Source organism: Channa argus, chromosome 6 (genome assembly GCF_033026475.1).
Source record: "Channa argus isolate prfri chromosome 6, Channa argus male v1.0, whole genome shotgun sequence".
NCBI classification, from domain to species: Eukaryota; Metazoa; Chordata; class Actinopteri; order Anabantiformes; family Channidae; genus Channa; species Channa argus.
The window spans coordinates 7,016,162-7,029,404 of record NC_090202.1 but is presented as its reverse complement, the minus strand read 5'-3'; the positions used below and the strand labels follow the sequence as shown (position 1 = coordinate 7,029,404).

The following is a 13,243-nucleotide window of genomic DNA, read 5'->3' as shown; positions in this document are numbered from 1 at the left end:
GGGTGGGGGGGGGGGTGGGGGGGGGAAGAGTCTAAGACCACCACCACGCTATCTTAGCATATGCCCTTGCTAGCCAGAGGCAGTGAGATTAGAACAAAACAGACACTTATTAATACTGTTATTCAATCAATGCCTGAATCATCCGATATGACTACACTGTGATCTTCAGCTGCACACAAAACTAAATTTCATTATCAACCCTAAAAGAGGCAATATGACAGTGGAGGGTTCATATCTTCTCCCAGCATGGATATTTGCATTTGTTGCTGCTGCTTATGGATCTCAATATAGTATAGATGGGGGGAGGCTGTCACTATTTTTGGACACACGCTACAGAGGAGGTCAACCAGCCATTAGCACTTACCCACACACTCCTCCAGTGGAAAAAACCTCAATATGGTGGAAGATAAGACCGTGCTTAAATAGCTGTTATGTGTGTGTGTGTGTGTGTGTGTGTGTGTGTGTGTGCGTTTGTCCTTCCTAATCTGTTATGCTTCTTCCCTTAATCAACCCAAATACTAATCTATTTCCTCATGCCACAGAGAGATGCAGTTGAGTCCAGGGCTGCAATGAGGAGGCAAGGAAAACAATGGCATGGATCCTGGACCGACGAGGGAACATAAAAGACATAGCTCCTGGTGAGAGCGTTTTACTTCACTGCTTTCTCACCAAGATGTGAGAACGCTTGTACTCCTCTGCTGGAGATACTACATCTATAGAAAGAAAACACAGCTTTACATGCATGCTCACACACACAGTCTTTTTGTTGGGAAACACAAAGAGGTGACTCTCAGGAAGTGTGATGAAAATCTGGTTTCCACAGAGAACATATCCACAGGTCTGTAATAAACATTCAATATGGCTGCAGTGGAAGAAATACTATGATCGCTTAGAAGTACAAATACTAATACCTCAGTCTGAAAATAATAATAGCTGGTTGCATGGAGGTAATTGTTTATATAACGCTTGTACAATGGTTGAATTGATTTTTTTTTTCATTTCTTGAGATAGAAAATGTAAACAAGTTGAGAATAACATCTCAATATTGATAGGAAAACGTAACTATAGCAAATAATACTGTGTCTTAATGTGCAATCAGTGGCATGGTCCTAAGAGTCAAGCAGGTTGAAGTAATCTAATAGCAACTGTTTGGCATTTATAAGCCTCCATTACTCCATGAAAATATTTAACAACAATTTCCTGAATAGCGATATTTGCAACTACCGACTCAAGAGAGAAGCACAAACCTCCCACGGCTTTTCAAAACACTTCAGTTTAACAGAATTCAACTCACTTGTGACTGAGTCTGGACAAACACATGGGAGTAGTCCTCCGGGAATTCCTGGAGCTGTTGTATCTTTACACAATGGATCAATTATGGCACAAAGACAAGTGTTTGAGGATCTTTTTCCTGCTAAACTGAAGTGTTTTGGAAGTTGTAGGACACTCACACTGCTTTACTGGTTATTGTTGTTCTTGTCAGTCAGTCAGTGTCAGCGTTTCACAAATCTCTGCAGCATGGAGCTGGGGGTGAGATAAATCAGAGCTCCATCTCCTGATACGGATTCCTACACCTCGGTTTGTGCTTGAACTGCAAAATGGTGCAATACAATATCAGTCTACTTCTATTTTAAATAATAGATAAAAATACAGTAAATAATAAAAACAAAATTCTAAATTTAAAATCTCCATGTCACAGAATAATTGGAATCTAAATTCTGTAAGATAAAATAAGGTCTGGAACCCAACATGACCGAATCAGTCATTTCTGTACAGCATGTGCAAAAATACTTGTGGCAAGTGTCCAGTACGGTATCTAAACGTTGTTGCTGTGCTATGTGCAGCATATGGTTTAACATGGTTATATGTTTTTCTTTCTTTGACTTTCATTTGTGGATGCAGACAAACTGTGTTCACTAGTAATAGTTTTCAGAGGTTTTCCTGAATGTCTGTTTTTAATGCAGTGCTGCCTGAGAGCCTGGTGATTTTACCTTGTCTCTTGTTTACAAAGCTTTTTTTGGTTTCTCTGAATCTTGTAATGATATTACGAGATCCCTAACCTGTAAATGATTAAATAATTTTTTAGCTGTTCAACTTGCAGAGTTTGCTCACACAGTCTCACACAGAGTGTTGGACATTGCCCATCCTTATTTCTCAGAGCACTTTGAAAGTGCCCTTTCTGCATCAATCATAATTCTGATCTGTTGCCTGTTTATTTTTCCATGCACTATACAACTTTTCCAGCTTTTTGTTTTTCCTGTTCAAATGTTTTCAGAACCTGTTGCTTGAACCTGTAATAAAAAATAAAAAAAAATATATCTAAATAAGTTTTGACATTACATGTCATCTTTTAAAAAAATTCATAATTAAAAAATCACAACATTCCAATTTTACACAATGCCTCAACTTCTTTGCAACTAGTTTGTACCAACTAAGTCATCGCATAAAATCTTCATTAGACATATGATATCATTCTCATATATTTATGTTACCTCTATAGTCAATAGTTACATAAATTACACTGTGCATACTGTGATTTGCTATGTCAACTAATTGGTTAACTGCCTGTTTTGTTCACTGCTGACACTTCAGCCACAATTAAAGACTTAATGTAAGAAAACAAAGAACAAAGGACAGAATCCATTCATTTACTGTCACAGTAGCCTAAAATTAGAAGCAAATCCACAGGCCATTACTTAAAGCTTAATTTATCTCCTCCGACACCAGCATCTTTTGTGAGGTTGCCTCCTGTAGTCTGGTTGTTTTACATCATTATTTTTAAGAACAGCCAACTCTCTAGTGGACTTCCATAAAGCTGCCAGACAGCTGCAAAAAGATCTGGGACACAACTGTGAAGCTTATGTATAGCCCGTACACACACACACACACATACAAACACACACACACAGCGTAGTAGGACAATGATCAATAACATAGAGCCTCACTGGCAACTTCGAGTGAAGCATTTCGACTAATGGCCTCTCCTAGGTAGTTGCGGGCCACACAGGTGTAGATGCCTTCATCGGGTTTGCTCCGCCGTCCGTGTACAATGCGAAGGAAGAAGAGCGAGCCGCTGGGCAAGAGCATGCGGTGGGAACGGGGGTCATCTTTGTCCGTCTCTACACGCTCACCATCCTTATACCACTCTATGCCGGGAGGGGGTCGGCCTTCCGCCTTGCAGTTGAGGGTGGCAGGCTCCCCCTTGGAGACAATTAGATCCGAGGGGTCCTCCACAATCCTAGGTGCACTGTCTTCAAACCGTGGCCTGGACCCTGTAAAGTGGAGATAAGGACAGATGTTATCCATGCAGCAGCAGACCAACTACCATTGATGAAAACATATAATCTCTTTGTAACAGTGCAGACAGCAACAAAGCCATTTGAAAGACAAGATTGTCTTACTTTACGGATGCTAGACAGAGACACAGACAGTGTGTAGTGAAACACAAAATCATATGTAATCTTTCTTTGAAGGTAGACTCTGAATTCAAGGTAAAGACATCAGCGGTAACAACTTGGGATCTCTATATTCAAGGAAACAGCAAACCACAGAAGCCCCGTGTTGCTTTCTGCTAAGTACATATAGCTGATTATTTTCACAGGGGACATCACCTGTAAACAGAATGCAGTCATCCATGTGATATGGTAATAACTGATCTATGTGTCAATCAGAGTCGTTGCAGAGGAAGAGATGACAGCTGGTGGAAAGCTGAGAATAGGACGGACGAACAAATGCCTTGAAGGGGAGAGAATGAGGGTTGAGAGAACGAGTGAGGCAGAGAGAGATATACCGTAGATAACTCCCATATCCCTCTCTCTGGGGATCCTTTGCTATCTTCCCCTAGCTGTGGGGGAAAGGCCCACTGCTTGAAGACGAGAGGTAAGCTTTTAGAGCAAAACCAAATAGCTCTAACAATGTCTCACAAAAAAAGAAAAAAAAATGAATAATTCAAAATTTGGCTTTTAGTTTGTTTCTGAGGAACAGATGGTCTCTCCCTCACTCTCAAAAATAAAATAAAAAAAAAGAAAAAGAAAATGAACTGGTCACTGTGCCACTGATTGTCTGTCTGAAGCATTAATTTCAGGACATAATCTAGACTGCATTATCATTGGAGTGGAGCAGTCAGGAGTAACCTAATGACACACATGTTGGCCCACATGTTGCCGTTACATTATACTTAAATCTGAGGCATCGGGATAAACCCTCACTTTTCAGCTGTAAGCTGATTTACGTATTTTCATGAACTGGTTTGATCCATGCAGGGCCAGCAGTTCACCATCATGGCCTAAACCTGAAGTAAACATCATAAGAGCAATCCGAGTGCTCTCAGCTAACACCCCGAGGTCGCAGTCCAGGACAGCTCAAAACATTAGTGAGCGATGTGGTTGAATATTAATCGAGACATTAAAATGTGTCCCAGCACCTCCAGTGTGTCCGGGCAAAACCACGCAGTGTTTACAAAAAGAGAATAAATCCTTTTGTGCCACAAAAATGTCACATTATCCATTCAGATACCCTGTACTTCCTTTTAGATTACATCTTATCACATCTGTATTGTGTGTCAGTGAAGAGTCCTACAATCTTTCATTGATACAATCTTTCTGTCCACAGGAAAAATCATTTGGATTCTGAAGAAGTGTCTCCACAGCATAGTGATATATTGATGTGTTGGGGAACCATGCTTTGAAACGCCCAAAGGATTCACCGGCAATTTCAAATCCCAGCTCATGTGTTACAGTTACATCACAGCAAGATCCTTTCCTCTGCAATCATAATGGGATTTTATCCCAAAAACAAATACTAGGGAGAGAGAGCTGTCCTCTCAATAGAAGCAGTCCAGTGTTTTTTCATTGCATTTTCATTCACACGGGAGACTTGCGAGACACAGACCAGGAAACAAAGTGCTCAAAATTGAGGTGACAGAGGGCAAGTAACTCGTTACAATTGAATAAAAACATAAATGTAAACGTAATCAGTTATAGTTATTGAGAAAAAACATAATTCATGTACATTTAAAAGGCAAAATGTTGGTGGTTTATTTGGTAAAAAGGCTATATGTAGAAAATAACACTCATTCTGTTCACTGTGCAGCAACATCTCGTCTGGTGTGCAGCATTTCTGGACAATGCAGGTCAGAAAGCCTTTGGGACAAATCTAAGTCAACACCATCAAGGTAGAACAGCTTAAAAGCATGTGTTTCACTGAATAGCTAGGCTCCATGCAGTTGGCAGTATGTGCTAATATTTCATTGGGTTGTGTTTGATGGCTTTTCTTGTTCGACTTTCCATCACCTGCCAGTCCAAATCAATCAATCAATATCTCCTCCAACCCAAATGCCTGTATACATCATTTGTCATTTTTCGTTTGACTCAAAGAAGCAATTGCTGAAAGAGCGCCCTCCTGCTGGTGTGATTGGCACACATGGCACCATTCAGCACGTGATTCAGCAGCGGGCACCAAAATGGCATCCGCCGATTGCACCAAAATGGTGGCAAGCAAAAAAAAAAAAACTGAACAGTTACAAGCAGTTGTAGCTGTAATTTTAACTATTAGAATAGTTACATTATATTGCATTTTAAAGGAGTAAATAGTAATTTAGATATTGTTCCATTATCTAGTAACTTTCCCAACACTGCTGAGTACTAAAAACAACAACAGATCAAATCCTAGATTACGTCATGAGGGACTCAGGAACTGTTCCATAATCTCATAAGGATTAAAGTGCAATAACAAAATTATCCTCCCCATTATATTTCTTCTTATTAGAATATTTCATTTCCATGGCTGATGTAAAGTACCCGTGTTTGCTTGTTGTTTTTCGACATTTCTGTATTATTAGCTGCCATTTGTTTTTACAACCCCTATGTTACATACAGGATGCTGACTTTACTGTTTAACTGACCAACCTTCCCCCAAAGCAATTTAACATATTGCTAAGATGTTGTCACAGCTTGTGAACAGATTTTTGAATGCTCCTTACAAAGCTGATTGTCTGTTAAAAAAAAACCTGACGTCCAGATTGTCTGACTGTATTTTATTTATGCAGAATTTGTTATTCAATATTTAGCTTCCCATATCACACATGGTGCTTGTAAGGCCTCAGATATCACCTCGCACACAATATTAGAAAAGATACTTGCAGCACTTCCTCACTTTTTTTAAATACCGCACTTGACTTTCTGAATAAATACAGCTTTACAAACCAATATAGAAGGATAATCATTTGTAGGTTCTGTGGCTCTTTAGACAAATTCATTTATTTATTGCTTGTTTCTTATAGTTGTTGTTTCCCCTAACCAGCTTCTTCATTACGTTCCCTAAATCCACGGAGGAAAATGCAAATAGAACGCAATGTTTAGGGCTCCGACAAATTACATAATAAATAAAGCCATTACTTTGTCGTTATGAAAGCCATTAACCATTAACAATTGGTATTATAAGTTTTCTTTCTCTATAGAAGCTGCATTCAAGGCTCTGTTTTATCATGTTCTCTTTCCTGTGTTTATGAGCAGCCCCGGTATTCGGTGCGTCAGCACATACTGTGAACTCTTTGTTGCTTAATGTTGGTGTGAAAAGCCTTAATGTCACCGTAAAATGTTCTTGTGCATATATTTTATTTGATGAGTGTGAGAGACGTTCGGAAATTAAAAGTAATCATATTTAAAAGCTACAAATGGACACAGTCCAGCTGAGAATTCAAAGTGCATAAGAAACACGTGTTTTCACTGGGGATTATTAATGAGGGTTAATGGATGCTTATTACACCCGTAGTTATCATGCAACACAATCAATGTGGCACCATGCTGATGCATAACAGAGAAAATAGCTGTCAGGAAAAAAAAAAAAGGGGGGGGAATAGCAAACACATTCAGGTGGCGAAAGTGACAAGTGTGCAATTAGTGAAAAGTCTACGTCACCTTGAGCCTGACAGCAACATATTTTCTTTGTGAGGAAAACATATTTACACTGAAATGTTTTGCTTTGTGACACAGAGACTCTGATGCAGTAGTTGAAAGCACGTATCAGCAAAACTCGAAACTCTATCAGCCACGTATGTGACATGAAAAAACTAGAATAACACGGGCAAAGATAGAGGACGTCTGTGAAGGTAAGTTTTTAGACTGATCATAAACACGGTCCATTAGAGCCAGCAGTGGCTCTGCAGACATATAAGTGCTAGTGGGAATTCAGAGTGTGACTTAGTTTGTGTGAAAAATATTACTCTGGAGCATTGTTGTGTGAAATGACTTGTAAATATACAAGAGATGAACAAGTGGGGAAGGACATTGGCTACTCGTGTAGCAGGTTTGTCGAACAAATTGCATAAGCGCACAACAACAGAGACAACAGAGACAGGACAACAGATTGGAGTCACATCTGACTGCTTCAAGTGGCTTCTCAGCAGCATCTAAAGCTGGTGCTTAACTATGAACAAACAGAGCTACGTGTGTTTAAACAAATACCACAGTGCTCTTGATATCAGCCGAAACATCTCAGCACTGCCAAGGTTTCTTTGAAAAAACACAGGCAGTAAAATGTCCAGGCGAATGTGTGTATTGATTCGAGAGCCTTGCACAGCAACGTTAGTTACAAACATTTTTGTGCTGAACAAGAGGTCGACTCAATATAATACATCTGAACAGATCTCAGGTTCTCTGATTATCACAGCCCTTCAGTGTGAGGGCCAAAAGAAAGTCGACATAATGGCAGCCCGCCCTGAGCCGTGGTCCAGTGCAGAGGGGGCTTTGTTGATGAGAGTGTGTCAGCCTGATGTGAGGTTATCACTCCGTAGTGCACTCTCAAGGCAACCAGAGGAGTGTTTCAAGGTGTAAGGTGCTTTTTAGAGAAACATACAGTGAATACAATGGACAGCTCCACTCATTTGGACATAGTCATGCGGAATCTTTTAAAATGAGGCTTCTTTGGTGCTCGTTCTGCTTTTTCCCATGGATCCTACATGTTGGTTTGGATTAAGGCCTTAAGAAAAACTTCATCTGTTAATATCTGTGTTAGGATTGTTCAAAATCCATTTTGATTAACAAGAATGCAATGAATGTATATATATATATATATATATATATATATATATATATATTGTTTTGATTTGTTCTGTTTTACAGGCAGCAGGAACAAATTAACTTTGAGATATCGTCATGTGGTGAACCTGTTAGCAAACAATGGCTTATGTTACTGATCCAGCAACATTAGCATTCACTTGGGGTCATGTTTGTGTCCGCCTGATTAATGTATCCCCAATAATTACTCTCTTTTATCGTTGTTATTTTTTTTCCGCCACACTTCGTAGGGAAATAGCTGTTGCTTTAATGCCAAATGCTCCACTATTTTCACCAGCAAGTTTCTGACAGACTCTGTCTGTCTGCTGCTTGGTGCTGGACATTTAAGGTACCTCGGGTTTTTTGAAGCGTTCGTCACTGACGACACCCATTTGTGAGAAAACCGCTGTGACGGCAGTGAGAGTAAACCAAAACAGCTGTGAACTAAACAATGAGGCGGAACACGATATAAAGTCTAAAAACCCACAACTACTTTGATAAAGTGAGTGACGGGGAGTGTGTGGGATTCTTTGTTCTCTTTTTTATACAATTAGAGCTACACACATACGTCACCATGAGCTGATCATGTGTGCGAGGAAGTTATTGTCATAATTACATTTGATATGTGTATTTCTCCATTTAATCTAAACGTATGTGAAAGAATCCAAAGAAAGCAAGTGCACAGTCACATAAAAGCAAATTAATGCCTCACACAGCTCTGATAGACAAGCAATCGCATTGGTCTTAATTGCAATCTCTGACACATGCCCACATGTTCGCTCGTGGCGTCCCCTACATTTCTACCTCATCTAACACGCTGAGTTAGCCGGGTAAAACCCGAGGGGGCTGATCGCAATCACGTCTTGAGAACCCCGGCGATTCGGGCTACGTTTGGCATTTCTTGGCTCCTAGCTGTGCCATTACATAACGGGGGCTGCTTTCATTAATTAATATTTACAAATATTAACCCCACATCCTCCCTGGAGGCAGAAGTGTACCGCTGTCACGCTAATGTGCGAAAACAACAGAAAGCCACAAAGGGGACGTCCTGCTTTGCTTTCCGATCTCTGTTCCTTTTAGCGACGGCCAGGCTCACGGTGAAACACATGGAGCTGTCTGAGCTCACAGCTTGATATCTGCAGAGAAACACAACTATCTACCTGCTAGGCAGAAAGCTCAAAGACTAACTTTACATGCAAGTTCAAGCCCAACACGAGCAGCAGGCTGGCAGCTTGTCTGTGAGGCTCTCTGCTGTCTGCTGAGATTTACTTGTGTCTCTTTTAATTTCAATTCATTTACATACTTAAAAGGCCAAAAACATTCACAGAGTTCTTGTGATATTGCCAAGTAATCCCTGCAGGAGGGTGATAGCGTGACACATTTAACTACATTTCAAAGCAGAGGAGTCAGGTCTGATTTTCTTCTCGCGTCACTCTTGGGCTTTTGGAGCCATTGTTTGGCAACCGCCTTCCTCGCCCGTCATCTACTTTCTAAATGATGTCATGGGCGACTGTACCAGAAGTGTGACATCATCAACATCCGGCTACATGACTCAGGCATGTGACACATTAGACAAACCGGCTTTGGTTTCATCGTCCACTGCTGTTTCATGGAGGAACTGTGAGAGGCCTTAGTCGGCCTTCAGCAATATTTGTCACTAAGTAATGAGCGGGCGGAACAGAGAGGACACAAATCACCAGCTAAGGCCGGTTTAGCATCGATTAGTTCCACAGTTAAGTCTGAATAAGTGAAATTTCAAAGAGATGTATTAGGGTCTCCACTGATGGCGTATTAATTGAGATTTCTTTTGTGTGTTTGTGTGAGAAGGACCTGCTGTGTTAAATTGATCGCAGTTTTTGAAGGTGATTGCCGTTGTTTTTCCTTCACATTCACACAAAAGAAAACACCGCCACCACCCCACCACCACCCCCACCCCCACCGTGCGACTCAACACCAACAAAGAGGAATTTATTGGTTAGATAATCCAACACAAACAAAACATATCCCACTATAACTCAAATTTCTTCTTTTTGTTAATATTAGAACATTCTACAGATGAGCTATTTGTCTCAACACAGAGGTCATGAAACCTGTTTGAAGGTTTTTTTTTAATGAATAGAAACACCCTATGAGAATGTGCAGTATAATAAAGATTGGAATTAGAGGAAATACTCCAGATTAATGGATGTGGGCAGATGGTGTGGGTGTTGAATAGTACCTCTAACAAAGGGAGGTGGCAGCAGTTTATAAAATGAAGCAAAGCGAGTGGTGAGAGGAGTCGCAGAGGCCATGGAGCTTAGGATTTATAGTGAAATTTAAGTTTATTATTGAAGAAGATGTAAAACAAAGCCAGACCAATAACTCAGCTGCACCAATATATTAGCTGGTATCAGTTTGCTGCAGATACTGTATATTAGTATCAGAGTTTAGTTCACACAAAGGAAACTGCAATGCAGAAATGCCAAACACACTGTGTTTTAGCACGTCTTAGTCATGATTCTTTAAAGCTGCTATAATAAATATTTCAATATTAACAATATGACTACCTCTATATAAAAAAAAACACTTGACTTCACTGAGAATCCTCACCTGACTCTGCAGTTGCATTCACAGGAAGTGTCTTTCAGCATTATGTTTTGGTTTCACAGGCATCGGCTTTAATGTTTTGTTTCACTCTCCCTGACCTCTAAGATCCCACTTTACACCAGCTGCTCAGCACAATTTAGCAGACCTCTAGCAGATATTTGACACAGGAGTCAGCCAGAGACAAAAACAGAGCAAAACAGAGGGTGAATATTTAAACCTTCAACAGTATCTTACTTTGCATATTGGAGTAATATACTGTGCAAAGTACAAAAAAAATCATTACAGTGTGTCTATAATATGACATCAACTAAACAAGCTGAAGTTGGGTTTATATTCAGTGTTTCTCACCAAAATGCATCATGTGATTTCTTGAAGTATAACAAACTTGAGCCTTAAAAAGCTTCTTAGCGCTACTAGTGGTCACAGACTCAAGACCATGGCTTTAAGGAATCCTATCAAAAATTCTGTGTATGGTTTGTATGATAAAGGGTAAAAGGAAACAAGTTTAATTCAGTTATGTTAAAGGTTTAAAACTGAAATACAGCATTCAGACCCTAAATACATCAGTGTGATTTGCATCGAATGAAAAAAATCATCTGGACTCTTATTAACTGAGCCCTGACGTTTTTATTTGGGGATTGGATTAAAGCTTGGAAATCTAAGCTGTTATTAGAGCAATGATTCAAATATCACATCTTTCTCAAAGATAATCAAAACTGAGCTTTTAAATACATTTTTACTTTTATCTCCACAGTCACTGGTTTGGTGGAGGCTTTTTTCAGACTGGGACACTGTTCGTGAGAGTTTCTGAGTTAAAAGTGAGAGTTAAATGGTCTCACTTTGGCTACAGTGAAGCCTCTGTTACCCTGCCTAATGGAGTCCCTGTGGGGCCCCCTCAGAGCTCGGGGGGACATTATATGAAAACGCGCATGACTCCAGCAATATTAAATATTACAAATTACTGCATGCGTGCCATTCTCCTCTTTGGGAGAATTCGTCTGGGAGGATGCGCTCGGCTCCCACAGCTGTCAGAGAAACGGGTTTGCAAGCCATCTAAACATAACATTTACATCCATCTGGAGGGAGAGAAAACACGGCAAGAGAAGTCAAACACACTGCGAGCCAGTCACGCCATATGGGCTGAGTGAGCATGTGTGTGAGTGTGTGTGTGTGTGTGAGAGAGAGAGAGAGAGAGAGAAAGGAGAAGCGCATTTAAAAGACATTTCTCATTATTTATATTTTACCTGAAGCAATCGTGGAGAGTGAGGCAGTCACCAGTAGTAAATTTCCAAAGTTCATCTCCACTCTCTCTCGGTGCCAACCCCCCCAGGAGTCTGCAGTCCACTCAGTGTCAAATGATCGATTCCAGTGCACCCGCAGTCATAAAACAGCGCCCGCAACTGACTAAAAACCAGCTCAATTAACCCGGTTTGGAGCCCGAACCTCAGCTGGAGTAATTGAAGCAGAGAAAACTTTGATGTCACTCCCAGCAACCTAGGACATCAGCCGCATCAGCAGCAGTGGCGGCGGCGGCGGCAGCGGCAGCGGCAGCGGCGGCGGCAGCACCGCCCCGGAGAAACCTAATAACAAAACTCAGCAGCATCACTTCATGGGGATGCGCGCACACACACTCACACACACACACACGCGCGCACACTGCCTCCTTCTAAAACACCCTGCTGCCGCTGATGAAAAGAATAAAATTGTTTAACTGTACTTAGCACCGTCTCTTACTCCCTCGGTCGGTTCTGATCCGGGCGAGTGCTCGTTGCTGCGTCCGTTTGGGTGAATGTGAAGCGCTGCACATGCCGAGCGGAGCTGCGCACTCTGTCTGCAACAAATCCTCTCCAACCTTCAGGAGTCCGTGTTTTAAAGAGACAGACACGACATCTGCGCCCTGTGTGCCTTTAGTTAAGCTCTGCTGAGCTATATTAGGACCCGAGATCCCTGACGAGACATTGGATATAAGATTTATTATGTAAGGAGAAGATGGAAAAGGTTTGGATATTTAGGTTTGGATACTGGGTTTAAGGTTTAACATTAGGAACCAGTGTGATCAATTAAAGACCTTTTCAGGCCTGTAAAAATATTTGGGGTCTGTTAAGTTGATAACCACAGGTTTGTTGACAGACCTTAGGGAGTTCAATCGTAGTTAGTTATAAAGACTGCAAGTTCAAAGTATCATCAACAACATCTTTAGCTTTAGCAAAACGTTTGAGGTCAGCAGCCGAAGCAATTTACAGTTTCTAAAATTCATTTCCAGAAAAGGTGAAACACTGCTAAAACATGTCACCTGAAAGTAATTGAAAAGTTTGTTGCTCCAAGGTAAAACTCTACCATGCAAAGAAACAATTTTATAAATGAAAAGGTGAACGCTGTTTCCTTCAGTTCACAGTTCAACAGACAGGATTTCCTGTCTGTTTTTCTTGCAATGATGCCTAAGGGCTCAAAGAACAGAGCCATTAAATATTGGTTTTGGTTTTTTGTTTTCCTTTATCTCTTAGATTTCTCTGTATTCTCTCAGCATTTTAAAATTCTTATCAACCATAGATGATGAAACCCCCAAGTTTCTTTGCAATTTCATATTTAACCTGCCCCATCCT

At 40.7% G+C, this 13,243-nt stretch overlaps 1 protein-coding gene across 3 annotated transcripts in view; it reads right to left on the bottom strand.

Annotated features, from left to right (window-relative positions):
* Positions 1 to 12,503, bottom strand: part of LOC137129384 (roundabout homolog 2-like) — a 47,364-nt gene extending 34,861 nt beyond the window's left edge. For 2 of the 3 annotated variants that reach the window (XM_067508458.1, XM_067508459.1), the window contains exons 1-2: positions 11,885 to 12,502; positions 2,946 to 3,272 (exon numbers count right to left, since the gene is read on the bottom strand). In XM_067508458.1, coding sequence (XP_067364559.1) covers positions 2,946 to 3,272; positions 11,885 to 11,939 — 382 coding nt within the window. In that variant the 5' untranslated portion in view covers positions 11,940 to 12,502. Of the gene's footprint in view, positions 1 to 2,945; positions 3,273 to 11,884 lie in introns of all 3 variants that reach the window. The other variant, XM_067508460.1, reaches the window with a different exon arrangement.
* Between the last annotated feature and the right edge of the window lie 740 nt (positions 12,504 to 13,243).